At 38.0% G+C, this 26,832-nt stretch overlaps 1 protein-coding gene across 1 annotated transcript in view; it reads left to right on the plus strand.

Moving 5' to 3' along the window:
* Positions 1-25,430, plus strand: part of RNF150 (ring finger protein 150) — a 287,625-nt gene extending 262,195 nt beyond the window's left edge. The window contains exon 7 of the mRNA XM_008992675.5: positions 23,950-25,430. Coding sequence (XP_008990923.1) covers positions 23,950-24,068 — 119 coding nt within the window. The 3' untranslated portion in view covers positions 24,069-25,430. The remainder of the gene's footprint in view (positions 1-23,949) is intronic.
* Positions 25,431-26,832: the final 1,402 nt, after the last annotated feature.

The raw sequence follows: 26,832 nt of genomic DNA on the forward strand, positions 1-26,832 counted from the left end.
CTGCTGTGTAGCCCAGTTTCTAACAGACCATGTACCTGTACCAGTCAGTGGCCCAGGTTTAAGGTATATGAAAGGATGTGCATAGATTATATGTAAGTACTATACCATTTTATTTAACGGACTTGGGCATCCTCAGATATTGATATGGGGGCAGTGTCCTGGTACCAGTCCCCCACAAATAATACTGAAGGACGACTGTGCTAAACACTAATGGAGGGGAGGAATGGATGGGTTTGGAAAGGACTGTCTCAGATGGGCTTGTTGCAGTTATTATTGTCAACTTTGTCATCACCACCATCATTTTCCACCACTGCTCAGCCTTCCCAGTTCCTCCCACAGTGGCCCTCGGAGTACTCTGTGGACTCCTATGACTTCATGGAGCACCATGAAAGCAACTGGAGCAAGAACAGAAGAGCTAGGTTCAATTCCTAGTTCTGTCACTTACTACTGGCTCTTTCTGAGACTTTGAGAGAGCAACAGCCTTTCAGAAAGTCAAGTAGCCTGCTGTAAAATGGGCTCAAATACATGCAAGAACATTGGAAACTAAATCAAATGGTGCTGATGGCGATAAAATTATAATAGCCACTGTTATTTTTTAACAAGTGTGTTAGAACAATCCTTAGCCAAATCTATCATTTTCTACCAGTGCTATTCACACCTGCTCCTCCCACCTTCATTGCCACCTGCCATGAGTATGAAATATAATAATAGGTACCGACAGGTGACTAGCTATTATTATCATTAACCTTTAGTGAGATCAGTGATTTAAAATGGTACTTTCCACCTCTTCATTTCCCTTATTAATTTGACATTTATTTTGTGGAAAGCCAAAACAAATGGCAGCATCTGGACCCTGCATTAAACTCCTCAGAAGGTCCCTTCTCAGGAGAAGCAAGCGATTTTGTATTCTTAGCTCTGAAAACAAGGAAGGGAAAAGGAAACTAACATTTTTTATGAATTTGCTAAAAGATACATGGTATTAGTCTATCAGGCTACTGTCATCAAATAACATAGACCTGGTGGCTTAAAGAACCGACATTTATTTTCACAGTTTAGGAGGCTGGGAAGTCCAAGATCAGGATGTGGGAATGGTTGACTTCTAGTGAGAGCCCTCTTCCTGGCTTGAAGATAGCTGCTGTCTCTCTGTGTCCGCATGTGATGAGATGAGAGAGTGAGCTTCAGTCTTTTCCTTTTCTTAAAAGAACACTAATCTTATCATGGGCACCCCAACCTCATAACCACATCTAAACCTAATGACCTCTCCAAATCCCCACCTTCTAATGCCATTATATTGGGGTTTAAGCTTTCAACATATGAATTTGAGGTAACAGAAACATTTAGCAAAAAAATAGATATACAGGGAAAAATTGTTGGAATAGTGAACAAATATTGTAAATGACCTAAAGGTCTATCTATTGGGGAAAGGAAAAATAAAATACAGCATATTCTTAGATGGACTAGTTTTTTTAATAGCAGATAAAAATTAAATAAATAATGTGATTAGATCTGAAAACAAGATAAGGAAAAAGAAGTAAATTGCAGGATAATATGAATAGCAAAATTTCTTTTATATACAAAATGCTAACACAAAACAGTACTTAACTTGCACATGGATTTTTATACACAATATACACATACACTCATTTGCATGAAAGACACTAAGAATTTATATCAAATCAGAGTAACAGTTGCTGTGTTGGGGGTATAAAACAGCCCCCAACTGTTATATAGTGTTTATACTGGTGAGGCACAAGAAGAACTAATGTAGGGGGTTTTATTTGTTTTTTGTTTTGCTTTAATTAAAAAGCCAGGCTTAAATAAAACATCATTCATTCAATAAAAATTTATTCAGAGCCTAGTATAATTCAGACCTTCTTTTCTATGCTGGACAATTTTGGGATGAGGCAGGCAGTTCCTGACTTCATGGAGATTACATCCTGCTGAACAAGTTAAGAAATAGAGACATGTCAGGATTCAATTATCAAAAATAAAATCAAAATGAGGCCAAGTAAGGAGTTAGAAAGTGACCAGGGACTATCAGTTAAGGCCGGCAATCAAGGAAGGCTTATCTGAGTAAGTGACATTGAACAGAGACTTGAATATCAATAAGCATTGACACTTAGAGACGGAGACACAGCAGTTTGGTTTACTATATTATTCCCTATACCTTTGTAACATTTTAAAATATCTCTTTCCTCCCCTCCACCACCAAAAAAATAATCTGCTTCAGAGTAGTATGAGATTTTTAAAGAGGTACCAAACCCAGATGAAGCATTAGGGATTGCAACGTTTTGAATCAATGATTGGGGTTAGGAGGAATGTGTATAGAAAAACATCACATGAAGTAATAACTTAGTTTCATAAGTGGGAAGCAAAAAAATGCAAATTATTTTTTGAAATGCCAACTCTAAATTTCAACCAAATCTTCCTGATAGGTAAGGATTCAGGAAAAATCATAGTGCTTCTGAAAGGCAAAGAGGGGTGAGAATAGAGGAGGTGTCAAACCTTCACAGGGAGGGATAAAATGTTTAATTTTGTCAAAAGGGAATATGAATTTTTAAATGAAGTTTGAGAATCTGCTCCAGAAGAGAAAATAAATAATTTAGATGAATTGTTTAAACCAGGCGTGGTGGCTCATTTCTGTAATCCCAGCACTTCAGGAGGCTGAGGCAGGAGGATTGCTTGAGCCCAGGAATTTGAGACTACCCTGGGTGATGGAGCAAGATTTTGTGTCTATTTTTTATTTTTTTAAAAAATGCTGTTTAAGGAGTTAAAAGATCTAATCTCAACACTGACATAATAAGTATTATCCCATTCAACCAGCATGTGGTGGTGGGTTTCTTATCTACCTCCTTAGTATGAAAGTGAATGGGATGGGTTCATATAACCATGCACAATTCAGCAGCTTCAACTTTATCATGATCATCACTAGCCTACTTTTTATTAAGTGTTTCTTTAAGCCAGAAACAGGACTAAAAGTTTTTTATTTATTATCTTATTTGATTGAGAGAATGATTGATTAAATAATCTCTAAGTCTCTTCCAGCTTTATCAGCCTAGTAAGGAAACAAGAAGAAAGTGCTAGAGACTACATGAGATGTGGTTTCTATCCCCGGGGCAAAATGGAAGACAAATGTTGGGCTCAGCTCAGTCCCGCTTATTCCTTTTGCCCTTTCATGTATCCTAACCTTGTGGAGCAACATACCGCATTTGTATCTCATTTATTCTCATGCTAAACTCATAGCAAGGAATTCTCGTTGCAAGGACAAATACTGATTACAAATTCTGTTTTCTGTTCTAAACACAAAGAGCTGAAAATTATGTTCTATGAGCCAGAGGAATGGGTAAGGTTATGATCTTACAGCATGCATGACTGGACCATTGCTCTTATTATTATATGCTTTAGATAAAATCCGTTTTAGATTGTCCAGAAAGGCATGTAAACACACCAGTCTAGGTGAATTTCAGTAATTTATTGTTGGTACATCAACCCAGGCTCTGGGTCAAAACACCAAGCCTTTTTTCTGTAGCTGAGAGTGAGTCTGTCACCCTCTGAGGGCTTATTCATGCTACCACTTTGAACCCTCTCCTCCTACCCCATCCCCAAACATACCAGTTATGACCTGCTTTCAAACCAACCAAAGGTGAATTATGCAGTATTTATTGGAAGACAAGGCAAACAGAGATCCTTATAAAGAAAAGACTTACAATCCTTAAGGTTTTTAACCAGGCTTCTTCACGTGCTTTCTGGAAAAACAGATAGAATGATCAGAAATGACAAAAACCTTAAATAGACTGGAAGTCAAACAAGTTGATGTAAAATGATGCCAGCATAATAAGAGCCAACCATACTCATGTCAGTGTTTGGTCTCCAGTTATCATTGAGCTGTTTACCTTATAATGTGTTTATACCCTTCCTGAGCACTTTATATTTAGGCACATTGTCTATATAAAATGCTCCTTTATTTTTGAAGATGCATGTGTAAGTGAGTATGTTCCTAATTCTGTTTTCCTCTTCCCAACCCCTCCCAGAGCAAAGTAAATGATTCCCTACTTTGCCACATTCTGCAGCTTGACCTTTAAGTCAGACTTTGTGTTTCCATCAGAGCCCTGTTCTCTAGTTTCTTCTGGCTCTTGTGTTGGACTATCTTGTAACAGGGTGACACTTATACAAGCAATAGGGATAAGACTGTCACATGGTGAATGAGCTCTTTATGAAATGTTGATGCATCAACCTACATCCAACAACACTGAAGAAATAGAATATTACAGAACAATGGGATGATAGCCAGGGAAAGGAAGGGTATACGCTGTCACCAGCACATTAATGGGCAAAGAAGGAGCCCAGAAAGCTTAGTGGGGAAAGAATAAAACAGATTATCAGTAAATATACTAAATCCGGTATTAGCTGTATATTATCTGGCATAGCATATGGTGTACATACTGCATAGATTGTGCATATGTGTATATGTGTGTGTATTTATCAAATCTCATTGCAGGCTACAAAAAAAGTATTATCAGTACTTTAGTAAATGAGGAAGCTGATATTGTTTATTTCTCAACTTTTTATCTAAGCAAGTATTTGTCAAGTTTCAACATAATATCATACACGTAAATTAAATAAAGCTCTGATAATTTAGCCTGGCATTCAAATCCTTCTGCAATCTGAGTAAAACCTATCTTTCTAATACCATTGCCTGTATTGAGTGACGCCAGTCAGGAAAATGGAAATCACTCTAGGGATTTCAAAATAAGGAAATTTAATTCAAGAATTTAATTACAAAAATGTTGGGGGAAATGAACAATTCCTACTTTGCACCATATATTAGTTTGAAATGAGTCAAAGTTTCAGTGCAAAAGCTGAAACTATAAAAGTTCTAAAAGAAAACATAGGAGTAAATGTTTGCAACTTTAGGGTAGGCAAATAATTTTTTAGATAGGACCTAAAAAGCAAGAACCATTGAAAAAGTTGATACAGTGGCCTTTATCAAAATTTAAAACTTTTAAAATTAATCAGGTGTGGTGGTATGTACCTGTAGTTCCTGCTACACAGGAGGCTGAGGTAGGGGGATTGCTGGAGCCCAAGGTGTCAAGGCTGCATGCAGTGAGCCAAGATTGTGCCACTGCACTCCAGTATGGTCAACAGAATTAGACTGTCTCAAAAAAAAATTAAAATTTTTGTTCATTGAAGGACATCTTTAAGAAAATGAAAAGTCAGACTACAATCTAAGAGAAAATATTTGTAATACCTATGTCTGATAACAAATTTGCATTCAGAACATACAACTCAGTAAGAAGACAAGCAACCCCATTTAAAAATGGGCAAAGCAGGGTGGGGCATGGTGGCTCATTCCTGTAATCTCAGCACTTTGGGAGGCTGAGGCAGGCAGATCACGAGGTCAGGAGCTTGAGACCAGCCTGGCCAACATGGTGAAACCCCATCTCTACTAAAAATACAAAAATTAGGTGGACATAGTCACAGCAGCCTGTAATCCCAGGTACTCAGGAGGCTGAGGCAGGAGAATTGCTTGAATCTAGGAGGCAGAGGTTGCAGTGAGCCAAGACCATGCTATTGCACTCCAGCCTGGGCAACAGAGTGAGACTCCATCTCAGGAAAAAGAATGGGCAAAGCATGTGAGTGACCTGCCTTATGTGACTGGGGGAACATTGCAGGATGCCTAGTTCAGCTTTTCTTATTTATTTCCTCTTTTTCACTACTACCCACCCCACTCAGCTAAACACAACTACATACACACATGTATGCACACTCCTCAATTCTTCAAAAATGTGGAGTAAAAGCAAATAATTAAAAGCTAACATTGACTTGTACATTCACTTTACAAAATAAAAGTATATACTTCTTAAAACATATATGAAAAGAAGCTCAGGCCAGGTGCTGTGGTTCACACCTGTAATCCCAGCACTTTGGGAGGCTGAGGTAGGTGGATTCCTTAAGATCACGAGTTCAAGACCAGCCTGGCCAACATGGCAAAACCCTGTCTCTACTAAAAATACAAAATTTAGCCAGCATGATGGCATGCACCTGTAATCCCAGCTACTCTGGAGGCTGAGGCACAAGAATCTCTTGAACCTGAAGGCAGAGGTTGCAATGGGCCAAGATTATACCACTGCATTCCAGCCTGGGTGAGAGAGCAAGACTCTGTCTCAAAAAAAAAGAAGATTGATGTTGGCAAAAATGTAGAGAAACTAAAACTCTTGTACACTGCTTGTAGAGATGGAAAAACAGTACAGCCATGTTGAAATAAACAGTTCGGAAGTGACAGCAGGAAGATGGTATAATAGAAAGCTCCAGACCCTCCTTTCTCCATGGAGATACCAATGGACTTAAAAAAAAAATGTATACAGACCAGTTGTCTTTGGGAGAAATACAGAAACAAATTAAGACATTCGTGCACTCTAGCCAAGGACAAAAGCAAGTGCTTTGAAGCCCAGGAGGAAAATTCACAGAACTCACTCATTCATCAGAGCCCTTCCCCTTTAGTATAGTATGGTGCCATTGGAGAAAACTCCCAAATCAGAGTTCTTCTCAGACAGAGGAAGAGAAAAGTGATTATAACGTGGGATGTCTAATATTCTGACTTTTTGAGGGGGTGTTATCTAAGGCACTGGCTTCTGTCTTGTGGAAATCTAAGCACAGACAGGAACAAAGCAATAGGTCAGGGGCCACGGAAAACAAAGGTGATGAACAGGACATGGTTGAGCATGTGTCTCAAAGATAAACACGAGGGGGAACTCCAATCCCACAGCTTGCTATATAGCACCAGAAAGGATTCAATGATGCAGACACTGGGGAAGCTTCTGAGTAAAACTGGCAAACTTCTTCAATTACATTACACACAAAAACCTAGAAAGCACACATCCTCAGAAAAAGCTTGAGAGATCCCCAGAATCTTTAGCTGGGCTAGTTGGTGAACTACCCATACCTGTATGAAGCCAGACTGCAAAGACTGGGAGAAGTGGCAGATAGTTCAAATACTGAAATCCCAACACAGCATAAAAAGGATTATAAAGAAATAGGAGAATATGGCCTAAAGGAATGAATTAAATATCCAGAAATCAACCCTAAAAATGGAGATATATGAATTGTCAGTTAAATAATTCATTCAAAAGAATCATCTTAAAGATGCCCAATGAATTAAAGGAGAGTACAGATAGACAACTGGATATAATTAGAAAAATGATGCATGAGCAAAATGAGAATATCAACAAAGAAAAACTATGAAGAAGAACAAAACAGAAATTTGAGAATTGAAGAATACAATAACTGAATTGAAAATTTTACTAAAGGAGATTAACAGCAGACTTGATTAAACAGAAGAAAGAATCAGTGAACTTGAGGACACATCACTTGAAATTATCAAGTCATAAGAGCAAAAAGAAAGCCTAAGGGACTTATGCTGTATCATCAAATGGACAAATATGTGCATCATGAGAGTTCTAAAAGAAAAAGGGAGAAAGTGTCAAATTGATTCTTGAAGGCATAATGGCTGAAAGCTTTCCAAATCTAAGGAAAGAAACGAACATCTAAATGCAAGAAGTTAAGCTAGCTCTAAATACGATAAACCTAAAGAGGCCTTCACTGAGACACATTACAATCAAATTGTCCAAAGTCAAAGACAGAGATAGAATCTTGAAAGCAGGAAGAAAAACATTAATTCATCACACACAAGGGAGCTTACATACGATTATCATCAGATTCCTTAGCAGAAACTCTACAGATCAGAAAAGAGTGAGATGATATATTTAAAGTATAGAGAAAAAGGAAAGAAAATGCCAACCAAAAATACTGTGTACTGAAAAATTGTCCTCAAAACTGAAGGAGGAATAAAGACTTGCCCAGATTAACAAACACTAAGAGAGTTTGTCATCACTAGACCTACAAGAAATGCTAAAGTGAGTTCTTTAAATTAAAACAAAAGAACATTAGATTGTAACACAAAAGCATATGACAACATGAAGCTCAATGGCAAAAGTAAATATGTAGAAAAAGACAGAATACTGTAATAGGGTGGTGAATAAATACTGTAATGGTGATACATAAATCACTTTTAATTCTGGTATAGAATTTAAAAGACAGGCGAAAAAACTATGTTAATGGATATAAAATATAAAAAAGATATGATTTACAACATCAATAACTTAGTGTAGAAGGGAATATATAAAAGAGTAGAGTTTTTATGTGACATTATCTTAAAATAGATTATTATAACTCTAGTGTGTTTTATGTCATCTCTATAGTAACCACAAAGAAAATACCCAAAAAAGCACACAAAAGATAAATGAGAAAGGAATTGAAATATAGCGTTACAAAAAAAGAAACAAAGCTAAAAAGAAAGCAGCAAGAGAGAGGGAAAAAGAGACAAAGCTACAACATATAAAACAATAAAATGAAAATAATAAGTGCTTCCCTATCAGTAGTAACTTTAACTGTGAAGAGATTAAACTCTCAGCTCAAAAGACTAAATAAATGAAAAGAGGCAACTATAGCTATCTACAAGCACTCACTTTAGATTTAAGGACACACTGAGCTAAGGGGAAAAGATGAAAAACGGTATTCCATGCAAATGGTAATAACCAAAAAAGGAACCGAAGTGGCACAAAGAAACAAAATAGACTAAGTAAACAACTGCCACAAGAGATAAAGAATGTCATTATATAATGATAAAAAGGTTAATTATTCAGGAAGATATAACAATTATTAATATATATTATCTAACAGAGCACCAAAATATATGAAACAAACGTACAGAATTGAAAGGGAAAATAGTAACACAATAAGAGTAAGAGATTTTAATACCCCATTTTCAAAAACAGGTAGAAAACCAGACTGAGAAAAATAGGCATAAGTGGCATAGAAAAACACTATAGATCAGTTGGAACTAACAGACATATAGAGGACATTCCACCCAACAGTAGCAGAATACACATTTTTCGCAAGTGCACGTGAAACATTCTCAAGGATAGATCACATGTTAGGCCACAGAACTAGTCTTAAGAAATTTAAGAAGACTGAAATCATAACAAATACCTTTTCCACCCACAGTGAAATGAAACTAGAAATCAACAGCAAACTAGAAAGCTCATCAAAATATGGAAATTAAACATTCTCTTTTTTAAAAAAAAGATGGTCTTGCTTTGTCACCCAGGCTGGAGTGCAGTGACGTGGTCATAGCTTATTGCAGCCTGGAACTCCTGGGTTCATGATATCCTCCCACCTCAACCTCCTGAGTAGCTGGAACTGCAGGTACATGTCACTGTGCTTGGCTATTTTTCTTTGTATTGTTTTTCATTAGAGACATAGTCTCACTATGTTGCCCAACCTGGTCTCAACTCCTGGGCTCAAGCAATCCTCCCACCTTGGCTTCCAAAATTGCTGGACAGGCAGGAGCTCCCATGTCCAACAACACACTCTTGAATAACCAGTGGGTTAAAAGAAGAAATCACAAAGTAAATTAGAAAATGTCTTGAGACAAACGAAAACAAAAAGGTAGACTTATGGAAGGCAACAAAAGAACTACAAAGGGGCCAGATATGGTGGCTAATACTTTGCAATTCCAGCACTTTGGGAGGCGGAGGCAGATAGATTCTTGAGCTCACAATTTTGAGACCAGCCTGGGCAACATGACGATACCTCATCTCTACAAAAAATACAAAAATTATCCAGGTGTGGTAATGCATGCCTCTAGTCCCAGCTACTTGAGAGGGTTAAGTTGGAGAATGGCTTGAGCCCAGAAAGTAGAGATTGCAGTGAGCCAAGATCATGCCACTGCATTCCAGCCTGGATAATAGAGACAGACCTTGTTTCAAAAATATAGGTGAGGCAGCAAACCACATTGCCATGTATGTACCTATGTAATGATCTTGCATATTCTTCACATGTACCCCAAAACCTAAAACAGTATATATAAATATATATATACACATATGTATATATATATATGTATATACATATATATAAGAAAGATCTCAAACAACTAAACTTTATACCTCAAGAACTAGAGAAAAGAAAATAAACCAAATTCAAAATTACCAGAATTTTAAGGGAATAATAAAGATTAGAGCAGATATAAATGATATAGAGAATAGAAAGATCAATGGAATAAAGCAACATAACTTAGAATTTGTGTTTTGAAAGAATCAACCAAATTGACAGATCCTTAGCTAGACTAACTAAAATAAAGATAAGAGTTGAATAAATAGACATTAAAGAGAAGACATTAAAACTAATGCCAAAGAAATTAAAAAGAGACTATTTTGGACAGATATACACCTATGAATAACCTAGAAGAAATGTATAAATTCCTAGACACATGCAATCTATTACAACTGAATAATGAAGAAATAGGAAACTTGAATAGACCTTTCACTAGCAAGGCAATTGAACCAGTAATAAAAAGACCTTTTGATTAAAAAAGAAAGAAACAGGACCAGGTGGCTTTACTGGGGAATTATCCCAAACATTTAAAAAAGAATTTATGACAATTTTTCTCAAACTCTTCCAAAAAAAAAAAAAGACTGGAGAGGAGGGAACACTTCTAAACTCACTTTATGAGGTGTGTATTACCCTCATACCAAATCCAGACAAAGATACTATAAGAGAAGAAAATTACAGAACAATATAACCAATGAATATTAATGCAAAAATCTTTGACAACATGAGTAAATCAATTTCAACAGTACATTACAAGATTATAAATCCCATGACCAAGTGGGATTTATCCCTGAAATGCAAGTATGGTTCAATATATCAAAAAAAAATTAGTCAATGTAATACACTGCATTAACAGAACAAAGAATGAAAATCACATGATTATCTCAATTGATGCAGAAAATGCATTTGAAAAAATTCAATATGCTTTCATAATAAAAATATTCAACAAACTAGGAAGAGAAGGAAATTTTCTTGACATAAGAAAGACCAGGTTTGAAAAGCCTATAGCTAACATCATACTAGATGGTGAAAAACTGAAAGCTTTTCCAAGATCAAGAACAAGACAAGAATGCTCACTCTTACTACTACTATTAAACATAGTACTGGACGTCCTAGTCAGAGCAATTAGGCAAGAAAATAAATAAATAAAAAGCATCCAAATTGGAAAGGAGGAAATCAGATTATCTCTGTTCACAAAATGACATTATCCTATATGTAGAAAACTTAAAAGATTCCACATTTCAAACACTCTTAAAACTGATAAGCTAATTCAGCAAAGTCAAAGTTGCTAGGTGCAATTTTTTTTTCTTTTCGAGATGGGACTTTGCTCTGACACTCAGGATGGAATGCAGTGGCACAATCACAGTTAACTAAAGCCTCAACCTTGGCTCAAGTAATCCTTCCACCTTAGCTTCCCAAGTAGCTGGGACCACAGGCATGTGTCACCATGCCAGGCTAGTTTTATTTTCATCTGTAGAGACAAGATCTTGCTGTGTTATCCAGACTGGTCTTGAACTCCTGGGCTCAAGTGATCCTCTTGCCTCAGCCTCCCAAAGTGCAGGATACAAAATTAACATAAAACATTAGTTGAATTTCTGTAACAATATGAAAGGAAATTAAGAAAACAGTTCCATTTATGATAGCAGCAAAAAGTGAAATACTTAGGAATAAGCTTAATGAATAAGGTGAAAGACTTGTACACTGAAAACTGTAAAACATTGCTAAAAAAATTAAGACATAAATAAATGGAAAGATATCCCATGTTCAGGGATTGGAAGACAATGTTAAAATTTCCATACTACCCAAAGCAATCTGTAAATTCTATGGAATCTTTATCAAAAATCCCAATGTCATTTTTTTATTTGCAGAAACGGGAAAACAATCCTAAAACTCATATTTACTCCAAATAGCCAGAACAATCACAGGAAAGAACAAAACTGAAAGCCTCACACTTCCTAATTTTAAAACATATTACAGAGCGACAGTAATCAAAACAATATGGTGCTGGCATAAAGACAGACATATAGACCAATAAAACAGAATAGAAATCCTCATGTATATTGATCAAATAATCCTCAACAGTGAGCCAAGACTACATAATGATGGAAGGAACTAGTGTCAAAAAATGGTGTTAAGAAAACTGGAGGTCCACATGCAAAAGAAATTGGACTTGGTACAGGATAAGCATACAAAATAAATTCACTCAAAATGAATTAAAGACCTAAATCTAAGACTGAAACTGTAAAACTCCTGGAAAAAAACAGGAGGGGGAAAGCTTCATGGCATTGTATTTGGTAAAGGTTTCTTGGAAATGACACCAAATGCACAAAAACAAAAATAGACAAATTGGACTACATTAAGATAAAATCTTCTGCACAGTAAACAGTCAACAGAGTGAAAAGACAACCTATAGAATGGGAGAAAAGATTTGCAAACCGTATATTTGACAAGGTACTAATATCCAGGATACACAAAGAAGTCCTACAACTCACTTTACAGAATAAATAACCCTACTGAAAAACAGGCAAAGGAGTTGAATGGATAATTTTTCTAAGAAAACATATAAATGGTCAACAAGCATAAAAAAGATACTTAACATCACTGATCATCAGGGAAATATGAATCAAAACCACAATGAGGCTGGGAGCAGTGGCTCACACCTGTAATCTCAGCACTTTGGGAGGCCAAGGCAGGTGGATCAACTTGATACCAGTAGTTCAAGACCAGCCCTAGCTAATATGGTGAAACTCTGTCTCTACTAAAAACACAAAAATTAGATGGGCACAGTGCTGTGCACCTGTAATCCCAGCTACGTGGGAGGCTGAGGCACAAGAATTGCTTGAGCCAGAGGCGAAGGTGCAGTGAGCCAAGATTTCACCACTGTACTCCAGTCTGGGTGATAGAGCAAAAGCAAGATTCTGTTGGGAAAAAAAGAAAATCACAATGAGATATCACTTTAACCTGTTAGGATGGCTATTATTTAAAACACACACACATACACACACACACACACACACACACACACACACGCACACAGAGAGAGAGAGAGAGAGAGAGAGAGAGAGAGAGAGAAATAAGTGTTGATGGGGATATAGAGAATATTTCTCCTTCTGATATGATTGAAACCATAGCCAACCCTTGGAGCCACAGTGACCTGTCTGAACCATTCCTCATTCTTCATACACTAAGCTACAGGCAAGCGAAACCATCCACATGCCTTGAAATTTGCTTTGATGATTGCTATAATCATGCTGGCCCTCCTGAAAGGAATTTCATTTCCCCTTATCTCCATGCTTCCCAATACTAATCAGATCCTCACCGCCAGCCTACATGTAACCTACTTCATGAATCCCCTTGGTTACCCAGTTGGAGGTGATATTTTGCCCACACCTTTGTTTCCTTAACATTTTATTTACACCTCTCTTTTAGCATATGTCACCTTGTATTAAATGTCTATGGATAAAAATCTGATCTCTTTTGGTAGATCAAATTCAGCTTAAAGTCAGAGCCTGTATTTAGGTCATCTTTCTTTCCTCCACACTGCTCATCAACAGTGCTGTGTACCTAATACATGTTCAATAAGCACCTATTGGATAATGATTAAGGGAATTGTTGAATGAATAAATGGGGTGTATAGTGTACAGTTACAGAAATGGAAAAGTATGTATGAACTCTGCCTATCTCTCTAAATCCATTTGGCAGCTTTCTCTTTTGCACTTCTTTTTTGTCCCAATCATATTTATGCTCATCAAGAGTCTTTCATCTACCAAATATGCTTAATGCTTAAGGTTCTCTATAGGTAGTACTAATTGGGCATTGTAAAGAAACTGTTGACAGCATAAATGTGCACTAGATTTTGCCTTCTTCCCTGAAAAAACAAATGTAAAGCTAATGTAAAAATCACATTGTCTCTTCTTTTGGCACTTAGTAAGGAATGACTCAATGAATGAACTGCCAAGGAAATCAGTAAGGAATTTGAGCAGTTGGAGAAAATCTTTCCCCTGCTGGGTGAAGTGTCACAGGGAAAGAAAACCAACAGCAAAGAGATAAAAGCAAAGTGAAATCCTAACTATGTCATCTAATTTAATATACAGGCTTCCAGGGAATACTCCTTCACCAAATCCAAATAAAAACAATATTTTAAACTTTCCCATATGAAAGGTGAGAAAGAATTTTCCCGATTTGACCTCAACATGTATACATTTGCAATTATGGATTAGGAACTGAAAAGGCAAAAGTGCCAGTTATATCTGAACAGTTCTAGAAGTCACTTGGCCAAATGGATGAATTTGTATCATAGTCTGCTTAGTTTCCAAATGTGGCTGAGTCTTGTCTATAAGGACAACTTAGCAGCCAAATACAACTCTAGTAGCTCTGCCATTCTAGAATAGCACAATTGCCAATATCACTGGCTTGCATTGAGATCCCATTTCTTCCATCTTCTATGTGCTCAACCTCACCTATAACATGAAGCAGTCTTCGGGGTAATACTGTGTGATATATTTAATGGCATAGCACAATGCCTGGCACGTAGGAAGGAGCCAGTCCACCCTAGCTATTAGTATCCACCCTATTGCATACCCTCTGAGGAAAGCAGTCCAGAGACCTTGCCATTTTCACATCAGAGGCCACTCATAAATGGGAAAATATAAACCAAATCGGAAGTAGTTTATCTCCTTAGGCATTCTTGCTAAGCAAAAGAATTCAAGGAGACACATTTCCTTATTGTAAACACTCTGCATTTAAAGTCTAATTAACTTTCCCGCTAAGATTATGACAGGCTATATAGGCACTGCCCCAGCCTGAAGGGAGTTCCACATTCTGAGATGAAAAGACAGCAACATTATAATTTAACCAATATGGTCGAAAATGCCTTCTCTATAGTGTTCTTGTACAATACAGGGTTGATTGGAAATGATGCCCTATTTTCAAGAAGATAGGCATCAGTAGCAGTGGAGAAAAAAAATGCTATTTTTCTTTGAAACCTTACTTTTCAAGTACATGAAGAAAAATAAGCTTTTGTGTAATCCAGAGCAATTCCCAGCATGCAAACACCAGACCTCCTGGAGAACAGGCCACCTGGGGGATTATCTTCACCACCACCCTATTTTCTCTCAAAACAGAGAGCACTTATTCCTAGGGCAATGTTTGTTCATTCCTAACAGAGGAGGACTTACGCCAGCCTGCTACTGGTCTGTGCCTTCTTTCATAAGATAGGCAGTAGAGTAAATAAACCTCATTCTGGGAAAGATAGTTTTCTGCTTTAGCTTTGAATAACCACCAAAAAGAAACAATTAAGTAGGAAAGCATGACTTCATGTGAAAACCATCATGTCAAGTTAATAGAACACATTGCTAGTGGAAAGTAAACCAAAATATGCATTTTTAAAAAACACAAACAAAACCAGGCCATTCTGTTGCTTACTGTAATGTGTTATCCAACTCACCAGGGATGCAAAATCATTTAAGTGAACGGTTCTTCCTGATGAAAACTACCAGGAAAAGGCCTATATGTAGCTATAAAAAAGTGTGTATGTAATTTTAAATGCCTAATCCCCCAGCCCCACCCCACAAATCACTAATCCTCAGGTTAAGAATCTCAACTCAAGAACAGATTATGGATTAGGTATGGTGTCTCACTCCTATAATCCTACAGCTTTGGAGGCCAAGGTGAGAGGATGGCTCGAAGCCAGAAGTTCAAAACCCACCTGGGCAACATAGTAAGACTTCATCTCTATGAAAAAAAATTTTTAACTAGCCAGATAGGGGTAGTACATGCCAGTAGGCAGCCCAAGCTACTTGGAAGGCTGAAGTGGGAAGATTGCTTGAGCCCAGGAGTTCAAAGCTACAGTGAACTATGATCACCCCACTGCACTCCATCCTGGAAGATGGAGCAAGACCCTGTTTCTCACCAGAAAAAAAAAAAAATAGATCATGGACAAGTTCATGGACTCTGCAGTCAAATAAAAGTTGATTTGAATTCTGGTTCCAACTCTTACTGTTATGTGAGCTGTGGAATTTTTAACCTTTTTGAGCCTTGGTTTTATTACCTGAAAACAGAAACAGTAATACTTTTCATGTCATAGTTTAATTATTAGTATTAAATTATTTAAAGCACTTAGCATAGGGTGGGCATGGTGACTCATATCTGTAATCCCAGCACTTCAGGAGGCCAAGGAGGGAGGATTGCTTGAGATCAGGAGTTCAAGACCAGCCCAGTCAATATAGTGAGACTTTGTCTGTACTTAAATTTTTTTTTTTTTTATTTTTATTGGATTTTATGTTTTGGGGTACATGAGCAGAGCATGCAAGACAGTTGCGTAGGTACACACATGGCAGTGTGCTTTGCTTTTCTTCTCCCCTTCACTCACATTTGGCATTTCTCCCCAGGCTATCCCTCCCCACTTCCCCCTCCCACTGGCCCTCCCCTTTTCCCCCCAATAGACCCCAGTGTTTAGTACTCCCCTTTCTGTGTCCATGTGTTCTCATTTTTCATCACCCACCTATGAGTGAGAATATGCGGTGTTTCATTTTCTGTTCTTGTGTCAGTTTGCTGAGGATGATGTTCTCCAGATTCATCCATGTCCCTACAAACGACACGAACTCATCATTTCTGATTGCTGCATAATATTCCATGGTGTATATGTGCCACATTTTTCCAATCCAGTCTATTATCAATGGGCATTTGGGTTGATTCCAGGTCTTTGCTATTGTAAACAGTGTTTTTTAAGTAAAATAAAATAAGCTTCTTGAGAGGCTGGAGCAGGAGAATCACTTAAGATAGAAGCTGCATGGACGATGGGGGTGGGCACCTGTAGTCCTAGCTACTCAGGAGGCTAAGGCAGGAGAATCACTTGAACCCAGGAGGCAGAGGCTGCAGTGAGCTGAGATTGTGCCACTGCATTCCAGTCTGGGTGGCAGAGTGAAACCCTGTCTCAAAAAAAAAAAAAAAGGATAGATAAAGGCTGTAGTGAACTATGATTCTACTACTAAGCTCCAGCCTGGGTGAGAGAGCAAAACCCAGTCTCAAAAAAATAAAGCATAGTTCTTGGTATGAACTAAGTAATCAGTAAGCATTAATATTGTTATTAGCTATTAAAATTTAAAACTTAAAGCCCTATGTAGCCAGAGAGCAACTACAATTTCATTTCAATTCTAGAAACATTTACCAAGTGGCTTCTCTTTATGAAAGTGCAGCAGGATCCTGACATGGGAACCTTGATAATGGAATGAGCTTGAGCCAGGGAATTGATCAAGACCCTGGATATGCCCAGCACTGAACAGGGCAGATTGCAGAGCCTTATCTTCTCAAGGTTGGAAAGAACTTGAACAGTCATGGGGCACACTGTTATCGACAATTATATCAAAACCACAACAACTACAACTGCAATGCCTGTTTCACAAACGGAAACTTGTGAGTCTTTAGGTAACATTTTATGTATTTAAGAGGAAGGAGATAAACCAAAGGTATTCATAATTTATGGACTAAATGGAATTAACAAACCCCACCACTGAGAATTTTTTGGTTAACCACAGTTTAGGCTACTGATGGATTTTACTCAAAATTAAAGTGGAAATATATTAAAGCAATAGTTATGAGAACAAAGTAGGTCACAAAGCTCCATTTAAAAAAGAATAGGCTGGGCATGGTGGCTCATGCCTATAATCCAAGCACTTTGGCAGGGCAAGGCAGGAGGATTTATTGAGCCTAGGAGTTCAAGACCAGCCTGGGCAATAGCGAAACTCTTTCACTACAAAAAATACAAAAATTACCTGGGCATGGTGGTACACACATATGGTCCCAGCTACTTGGGAGACTGAGGTAGAAGGATGGCTTGAGCTGTGAGGCAGAGAGTGCACTGAGCCTAGATCACACCACAGCACTCCAGCCTGGGCAACAGAGAGAGACCCTGGCTCAAAAATAAAGTAATAAAATACAGTATTTTCTGCTCCATCTAATCAGATGCTCTGTAACACTATGATAAGACGATTGAAGAAAGAGAATGAGATGACTTGGAATCAGTCTTTAAGTCCACCTCAGCCAATTCAGTAATGCCATCATCTCTTTTCCTTCGGTATAGATTTTATTTATAAAAGACGAAAGAGTATATTTAAAGGAAAATGAGGAAACTAATCAATGACACTATATTCTTCTAGTTTTTCTGTTACCATTTCTGGCCATCTTCAGGCTCTTTTGGGGGATTTACCTTCCTCTGCTGTTCTTCTGCTCTCCTCCTAACTATGAAATTTCAAACTTAAACAAATGTTTGCACAAGCCAGACAAGTAATGGGAACCACTGACGTAACCTATTTTGTGACTGTGATGACCTAGAGCCTGAGTTCCTTGGGCTAAATGGCACAGCTTTCTCAGCTCCCACCAGTGATGTCCATCTGGGAATCAGGCATATATTGCCAGATCTTCCTTTTTCCAAGACAAATTTTAAATATAAATTTGTATATAAAATGTCCTGACTTCTAAATATTGGTAACTAATTCACATTTGAAACAAAACAAAACATTGTGCAGGCCAAACAAAACAGCATCAAGGGTCAACAGTTTGAGTCTTTGGCTCTAAGTATTTGGGTTTCTTCAAGCTCTGTCCCTGGCCTTATCTTCTCATGCTACAATCACTTCCAAAAAAAAAAAAAAAATCATCTCTTCTATGGTTTGAAATACCTTATTTTTGCTGAAGACTTCCAAATGTATTGACAGTCATGGCCTCTAAACTCCAGACTCAAGTATCTAGCTGCCAACTCCACATCAACCTTGGGTGTCTTACAAGCATCTCAAACATAGCATATGCAAACCTGAACTCTTGATGTAGTTCTAACACCTGTTCCTTCTCTAGTTTCTCTGGCTCAGTACATGGTATCTGTATTGCTTAAAAACTTGGGAATTATTTTTTGCTTTCTCCTCTTTTACTTCTCTTGGCTAGTCCATCATTTTCTGTGGATCCTTCATCCAAATCATTCTTTGATTTGCCCCCTTATCTCCACCTTTTTGCCACAGCAAGCCACCATGTTTCATCTGTTCTGCTGCAATAGTTTCCTAACTGGATTCCTTCTGCCCAGCGTCCTGCCAATCTATTTTTCATGTAACAGCAAGAGTGACCTCTTAAAATATTAGGTGGATCAGATTACTTCCTGATTAAATGTCTTAATGTAATATGTGAAAACCAAGAGAAGAAAGGGTATCAAATAGATATTATTCTACTATGTCAAATGGACTATGAGTACTTCTCATCTAAAAAACAAGAATAAAAATACATGCATCAAAGGGTGGTTGTATCAAATGAGGGCTAATATTACTTTTACATCAGTTTTTGTTAGGTTTTGCCGAGAAGGAGGCAAATTCAGTGAATATTTATGTTGTTAATAGCTATAGTCCCCCATTAGTACCACCTACAGAGAACCTTCTAAATACTTTGCTAACAAGGTTTTCATTCATACTGTTAGCCTCAAAGTAAAACATCTGCCTTCATTAAACAATAAACACACTGTCAAAAATTATGGAACAAACCAGGTTTGATTAAAAACATAGGGCATACTTAGAATAATTTCATGTCCTCAGATTATTTTAAAAACAAGTGTTTAAATAGAAAATGATTAGATGATATTGGTGCAATGTTATATCATAAAAATTGAACCATTTTTGCAAATTTCTCTATTTTCATTTATTTGAATTCACCTTTGCCTTGCACTGTACAGAACAGTCTTAATTTCCAAAGTAACACCATGAATTCAGCAGCTCATAGTTACAGCAGTCCCTGTGGCCCCTTTTTCTTTCGGTTCACATACTCCCATTCAAAACACCAAGGTGTGAATGAATCTGTGGAATGTTCTGAGGCTGATGGCTGCAAAGCCAGAGTGAAGGTGAGAAGCTGCCACTGTAGGTAGCAGTGAGTTCTGTCTCTATAGAACTGTAACTAAGTCAGCTCTTTATCTGTGCTTTTTTTTTTTTTTTGCTGGATCCATATGAAAGTCATAAATTTCACTCCATGATGAGCTCTTTGGTTGACTTCCAGTTTAACTGTGAGCTGAAAATTTTGGCTTTCTATGAGCTGAGTTGATTGATGGGCCACTGAAAAAAAGAAGTGGAAATTAAACTCCCTGTAAGTAGAGGTCTCATTTTTTTATCTCCAGGAATAAGATTTCAGCTTTCATTACACCTCCAAGTGGGAATTCTGCCATTCGTGCATACTTGTGCTAAATATACAATAGCAGGACTTTTTTATTAAGAAAAAATGAAAAAATAAAAACAATATGAAGAATTGTAAAAAAGGCAACTTTAACACTACACGTTCTCACTCATAAGTGGGTGTTGAACAATGAGAACACACGGACACAGGGAGGGGGACATCACACACCAGGGCCTGGGGGGTGGGGAGCTGGGCGAGGAATAGCAGGGGGTAGGGGCATTGGGGAGGGATAGCATTAGGAGAAATACTTAATGTAGATGACAGGGCGACGGATGCAGCAAACCACAACCATGGCACTTGTATACCCATGTGACAAACCTGCACGATCTGCACATGAACCCCAGAACTTAAAGTATAATAAATAAATAAATAATAAATTTAGAAAGGCAATTTTGTTTCTCAGTGGTTACTCTATCTAATAGTTATTCATCAGGAACCCACTATGTAGGAGGCCCTGTACTAGATTGGCATCAACGCATAAGCCTGTATAAGCAACAACTGGAAAGGACTCTAATTTGTCCAGTCCAAATTCTCATTTTCTAGACAATTAAACTTTAGCCCTAAAGGAGAAAAGCAATTTATACAAAATAACACATGCAGTTACTAACAGCAGAGACTAGAATATAGCATAAAGTAAGGTGGATTCCCAGTTCTCATAAGTATAACGTATATACATATTGTTCTTACTGTAAAAATGATGTTTAAGGAGAACGCTGAGTAAAGAGTGGACCTGCCATATGAATCCACTCCCAGTCTCTCCCAAAATTCCACAAAAACTACAGTGAAGGGATTTTTTTAAAGATCAAGGAAGACATGGATAGGGAAAATGCAAAACAGAGACAATAACACAGTTACAGCAACTGGAAAAAACAGATGAACTGTCCATGACTTGGTAAACTGGAGAAACAGTAAGCTCCTGAGTCTGGCTTTGTGGGTTGTGTCCTGCTCCACTTCAAGAGCCATTGCTCACTCAGACTCCAGAGTGAAGGTGTGCTCTGGAGAGGAGCAGTGCACATCCTGCACAACAGCAAGCCACGGCCCTGCTGAGAAAACAAGCACCGATCACCCATGGGGAAAGGGAGAACCACCGTAATTTGCACTTGAGAGTTCTGGGAAGTTCAGGGATTAGAGGCACCAGATGGCTCTGGAGAAGATAAATGAAAAGGAGGTGTACACACACAAACACACACACACACACACACACACAAAGATGATGGGAGATCATATATATAGCCAGCTTAGAATGTATTATGTAGTGAAGTATGAGGCACAGATCCAGTTTCACTTTTTTCTAAATAGCTAGTTTTCTTGACTGTTTGTTGAATGCCACTGTTTTTAAATAACAAAGACTTGAGTCTTTATAGAGCTGCTTCCAGGGTTTTCATTTAACCATTGATCTGTTGTTACATTGCTATGAACTTCCTGCAATAATGGATCTAGGAAACATATTAGAGCTTAGCCTTCAAGTTGGTGAAATACCCCATTTCTTTAAAACTGATTCTTCAGGCCATCATTCTTTGTTAGTTCTCTTTATTTGTCTCCTTAAAAACATCTCAGGAATTCTCTGTCCTTCATGAAACTTATGTATTTTTCTTAAGTGTGCCACAACATGAAAAAAATTACATTAGTGATTATCAGAACAAAAGTATTATATCATGATTATTCTTCAGTACTTAGACATTTTTGTCATTTTCTCAATTGCATAGTTTTTTCTGCAAATTAAGAGAAAATACAAGACTTTTGGGTTTACAGCTGCCTTTATGCAGGTCAGCTCTCTGTTCTCCTCTGTCCATATCCCCCAGCTTGACTCTGCATTCCAGTCAAATTTAAAACCCTCTGATATCTGCCTGCCCACAGCCCTATCACCTCCAGCCATCTGTACATGCTATTGCTTAAAGGATTATTTCTTCTTATTCATCTGTCTATAATATAGATTATCCTTTAGGATTCAGTTTAGACATTGCACCCAGTATACGGTTGCATAGATAGCCCTCTTACCGCCCCCTGCAATAACTGGTACATCTTCCAGCCTGGTGCTTTTCTCATTCTGTTGTAACTGCCCGGTGAATGGTCAACCAGCCCACCAGACAATAAGCTGCTTGAGGATAGGGACTGTCATGCTCTCACCTATATCCATAACCTCTAAGCATAATCCTTAGTGTGCAGTAGGGACACAGTAGATATATCTTTAATGAGTAAGTGATAGATGTTTATTGCAGAATATTTGAGAGAACTGGAAAAAATGTTACAAGAAAATGAATATAAATCAGCACTGGAGATGATTCTCGTTAGCATTTTTGGTTTCCTTGCTTCCAGTTAACTTTCTCTGTCGACCCCCATTGCATACAAAGCTTTAAATATTTCTGTTTTCACTTAACAGTATACTGCGAACATTTTCTCATGTAAACACAAATTCTTTGAAAATGTCATTTTAATGGTTATAACAAGATTGTCCTTTAGAAGTAATACAGTTTATTCAAATATTCTCTATTGCTGGACTTCTAAGTTACTTGCAATGTTTTGCTACTGTAAATAATGCTTGACTGAATAGGTTTGCATCTCAAGTTATTTCTCTATAATACAACCTTGAAATGAAATTACTGGGTGCAAATTTTACAGTTCCATATGCAATATATCAATGTATCTACCTACCTCAGTGTATCCTTAACTGTAATATTATCTTATTATCTTTTTTGTTTTAAACAGAGTCTCACACTGTCAACAATCTGGAGTGCAGTGGCATGATCTTGGCTCACTGCAATCTCCACCTGCTGGGTTCAAGCCATTCTCCTGCCTCAGCCTCCCGAGTAGCTGGGACTACAGGCATTCACCACCACATGCAGCTAATTTTTTTGTAAAGATGGGGTTTCACCATGTTGGCCACCATGGTCTCAATCTCCTGACCTCATGATCCACCCGCCTTGGCCTCCCAAAGTGCTGGGATTATAGGTGTGAGCCACCATGTTTGGCCTTTATTACCTTTTTTTTTTTTTTTTTAAATGGGGTCTCATCATGTTGGCCAGGCTGTTCTCAAACTCCTTAACTCAGGTGATCCACCCAGCTTGGCCTCCCAAAGTGCTAGGATTACAGACGTGAGCCCCCACACCCAGCCTATTATCTTTTTTAAAGAGTGAAGATTACATAGACCAAAAAAAGGAATCTTATTTTTACCTCATATTTATTGGTCATTTGTATTAGACAAAGGTTACCATTAATGTTACCATCATATATAATGGACAAAGGTTACCATTAATATAAATGACCAATATAAATTAATATAATGGTCATTTATATTAATGGTAACCTTTGTCCATTTTTCTATTGAACTGTTTTTCTTATTGATTTAAAAGCTAAGAATTAAAATTTTTGTTTTAACTAATTAATATGTTAATAATTAAAACTTTTTTGAAATTTTTTTGCAAATTCCTGAGTTTGATATGCCTTTTGGTTTTATTTTACATGTGTTTAATATTTTTAAATGCTAGGCATATGTAACAATCTTTTCTTCTGTGAATCGCCTGATTACTTTTCTACATAGACTTTCCTGCCCTACTTATATATTTTCCTACTTAGACATATCCTTAGATGACATATTTTATGCTTCTAGTTTCTTTTGTTTGCATTTAACTTTCTGACCCATGTGAGATAAGGCTTTAACTAGAGTTTTTACAGAATACCCAATTTTTCTAATACCTTCTCTTGGCCTTCAGAAAGAATATTATTACAGGCCATTGTACTGAAATAACCAGCATGCAAAGACATAGCTCAGTGTTCACTGTGAACTTTGCTTTCTTCTCCCAGGTGAGCAGGAGCCAGCTATAAGCAGCGATTCTGACATCTCCTTGATCATGGCAATGGAGGTTGGACTGTCTGACGTAGAACTTTCCACTGACCAGGACTGTGAAGAGGTGAAATCTTGAAATGACAAATCCAGAAGAAAAGAGATAATAGGACCCAAGGGGAAGGAAGGGAGGAGTGCTCCAAGACTTGGACCAGGCACACACACACCTCCAGATCACCTTGGCAACTCCGGGGTGCTCCGTTCAAGAATGCTAACGAAAAGCAATATCCAAAGTCTTGTCAATCAGGATACAGTTTCTCCATCTGTACAGCAGTCTGTGGCCTTGGCAGCTGGGAAGTTGAAAGCTGATTTCTGCTCCCATGTCCATGTAGACATACACTTCAGAAGCTCCTAAAACAGAGACTGAAAAGATACCTTTAGGATTTCTTAGTTTCAATTCTTTCCATGTCTTACGTTCTGGTTTTTGGCATGTTGTTTGATTTCTTTGGCAATTTCTTTTTAGATTATTTGTAGTTTACTTTCCATCTATTCCTTTGTTTTTCCTTTGATTCACTCCAGCTTTTGTATCGATTTCTGTTTAAAGGCACCAGTTCCTGCTATGATCAGTTTGTATTCCATCTCTGAGATATATGGTCTTGACCTCTCAGCATGAAGTGTGCATGGCTTTGAGAAGTGCCTCAGCATCCTGAAATGGACTAAGGCCCGCTTTCATTAAGAATCTAAGTTCTTCTAAGTGGGCCTTTAAAAATCCCAGCTGCCAGAAACCCCAACACTAACCTCTAAATCTGCTGAGGCCACTGCTGGTTATTTTAAGCCGTATCACACTGGCTTCCACTGGCCGGGCTTGATTAAGGGCCCACATGACATGAGAAGGGCTCTAGGGAAGCTGTTCCATTCTTCTGGGTCTTACAGTCTTTGGCTGAAATTCTGAACTCAGAAGTCCCCTCCAAGGCATCCAGTCTTTGGTGGTTGTAGGGCTGGTTTTAAAACCAGATACTGCATATTCTTCCCATTGAAAACAAAATGCCCATTGCATTGGTTTCCCCTGGGCTAGAACAGTTTTTTCTTACTTCTGTCAGTGGGTTCTGTAAAAGATGGAGGCTCTAGAGAAAAGCCAATCATGTTTAAGTCCAGTGGCAAACACAGCGGGGACAGCAGTAGCACCCAGCTTTTAACTTAATTTCAATATACTTCTGTGGAATCTCACCAGACCATGTGGAAGGATTTAGGTGAATCCCTCGCAGATTGCTTCCCAGGGCTCCCTGAGTGTGTCCAAATACCAAGTGAGGAATGAAGTGTGATTTGCTGTATCATTTGAACCAAAAAGCAGGCAGCGTGAGAATTTGCTAGATCAAGTTTATCCTGACTGAACTAGACAAAGTAAGAGGGAAAGGAAAAGAGGCATCAAGTAAATACTGAAACCCAACAGTGTTTTTAAACTGTTTCTGTTTTTATTCATTTTTTGTAACTATGACAAAAATGTGCTATTTTTTCAGTGGGCAATTTTGTAATACATTGAGACTATCCAGATACAGAAATGACGAAAGGTCCTTGTAGTGTCCCTGAACAATCAGACGGATCACCTTATCTCTAGCAGCTGGCAAAGACCAGGCCATGGCTTGGATTAACTAGGAAAGAAAGCTTTTCTCAATGAGTTGTTTTTATGTATTGATGGGGGCTTTTCCACCTCATTAGACTAACACTCATTCAAAAAGAGTTTGGTTCTGCTGTAAATCCTTGCAGTCTGCTGAAACTTGGAGTGCAGGTCAAGGGAGAACACTAGTTGCTCTTTTTTCACCACCTACACAAATGTCCTATTTGATGGTTTCTAAGTAGACAGTAAGGCAAAGAAAATGATTATTACCTTCAGAAAGGTCACATCTCCCTAAGAGTCCAACGCTTCCGATAATGAAATCCACCCTCGATGAGTAGGAAAAGAGGCAGGGAGGAATGAAGAGAGCTCTGATACAAGAATCCTTGATGAACCACATGCATACTAAGCCCTGGCTTCTCTATCTATGAAGTGAAGGATTCAGCAGCATGAGTCCCCAGGCTCCTCTGGCTATAGGACCACTGATGAGCCTTTCACAGGCGGGATTCTTTTTTGCAGATAGCTATGACTTGTGGCGATCAGGCTTCACAGCTTAAGGAGGTAGAGTTACTTGACATGTAACATGTAATAATAGCCTTTGAGACTTGGCACAACTATGTTGCTGAGAATGAAAATCTAAATGATTGACGTTTGAAGTCTAATTTGGAGTTGGTTTGTTTTGCCTTGTTTAAAATTTGCTGTTAGTCACAGAGTTTGTGATCTCTGGATACCTTCAAATTCTAGCTCTCACTTGACCTCAAAGGTGTTTATTTTTCACAGTCACCATAGACTGACTCCTCCTTCAGTCAGCTTTACTCAAAACAAATTTTGGTATTACTGGCGTTAACTTGAGTCCAGTGGAATTAGAAGGATAATTCAACAGTAACAGAATTAAAAATTGTATTCCATTCCCAGAGAGAAAATGTGCTTTGGATTGTTAAGTCCTCTGATTAACGAGTATTTTCTCTTCCTACCAAGAACCAGGTGAATCAGGAATTAATTGCATATGCAAGCCCTGGCCACAGCTGCCCTTACAGGATGCCTCATAGACAACGAGGGGTCCGAAAGGCCAACCCAAGGCTTGTGGATCTGACCCCAAGGAGGTCCTGCTGCAAACCCCTGAGCCTTTGCCATTCACAACTTACCAAAGGTTTGTTTCTGGAGGATTGTCCTGTAGCTTTGATAGTTTAGGAAAAAAAAAAAAAAAAAAAAACTTAACCAGAAAGTTTCCCTTTCAAAAGAAAGGGGCACAGTCCTTCCTCCTAGCCTTCTTTATATCCCCAAAAGAAGA

Source organism: Callithrix jacchus, chromosome 3, assembly GCF_049354715.1.
Source record: "Callithrix jacchus isolate 240 chromosome 3, calJac240_pri, whole genome shotgun sequence".
In the NCBI taxonomy this organism is placed as follows: Eukaryota; Metazoa; Chordata; class Mammalia; order Primates; family Cebidae; genus Callithrix; species Callithrix jacchus.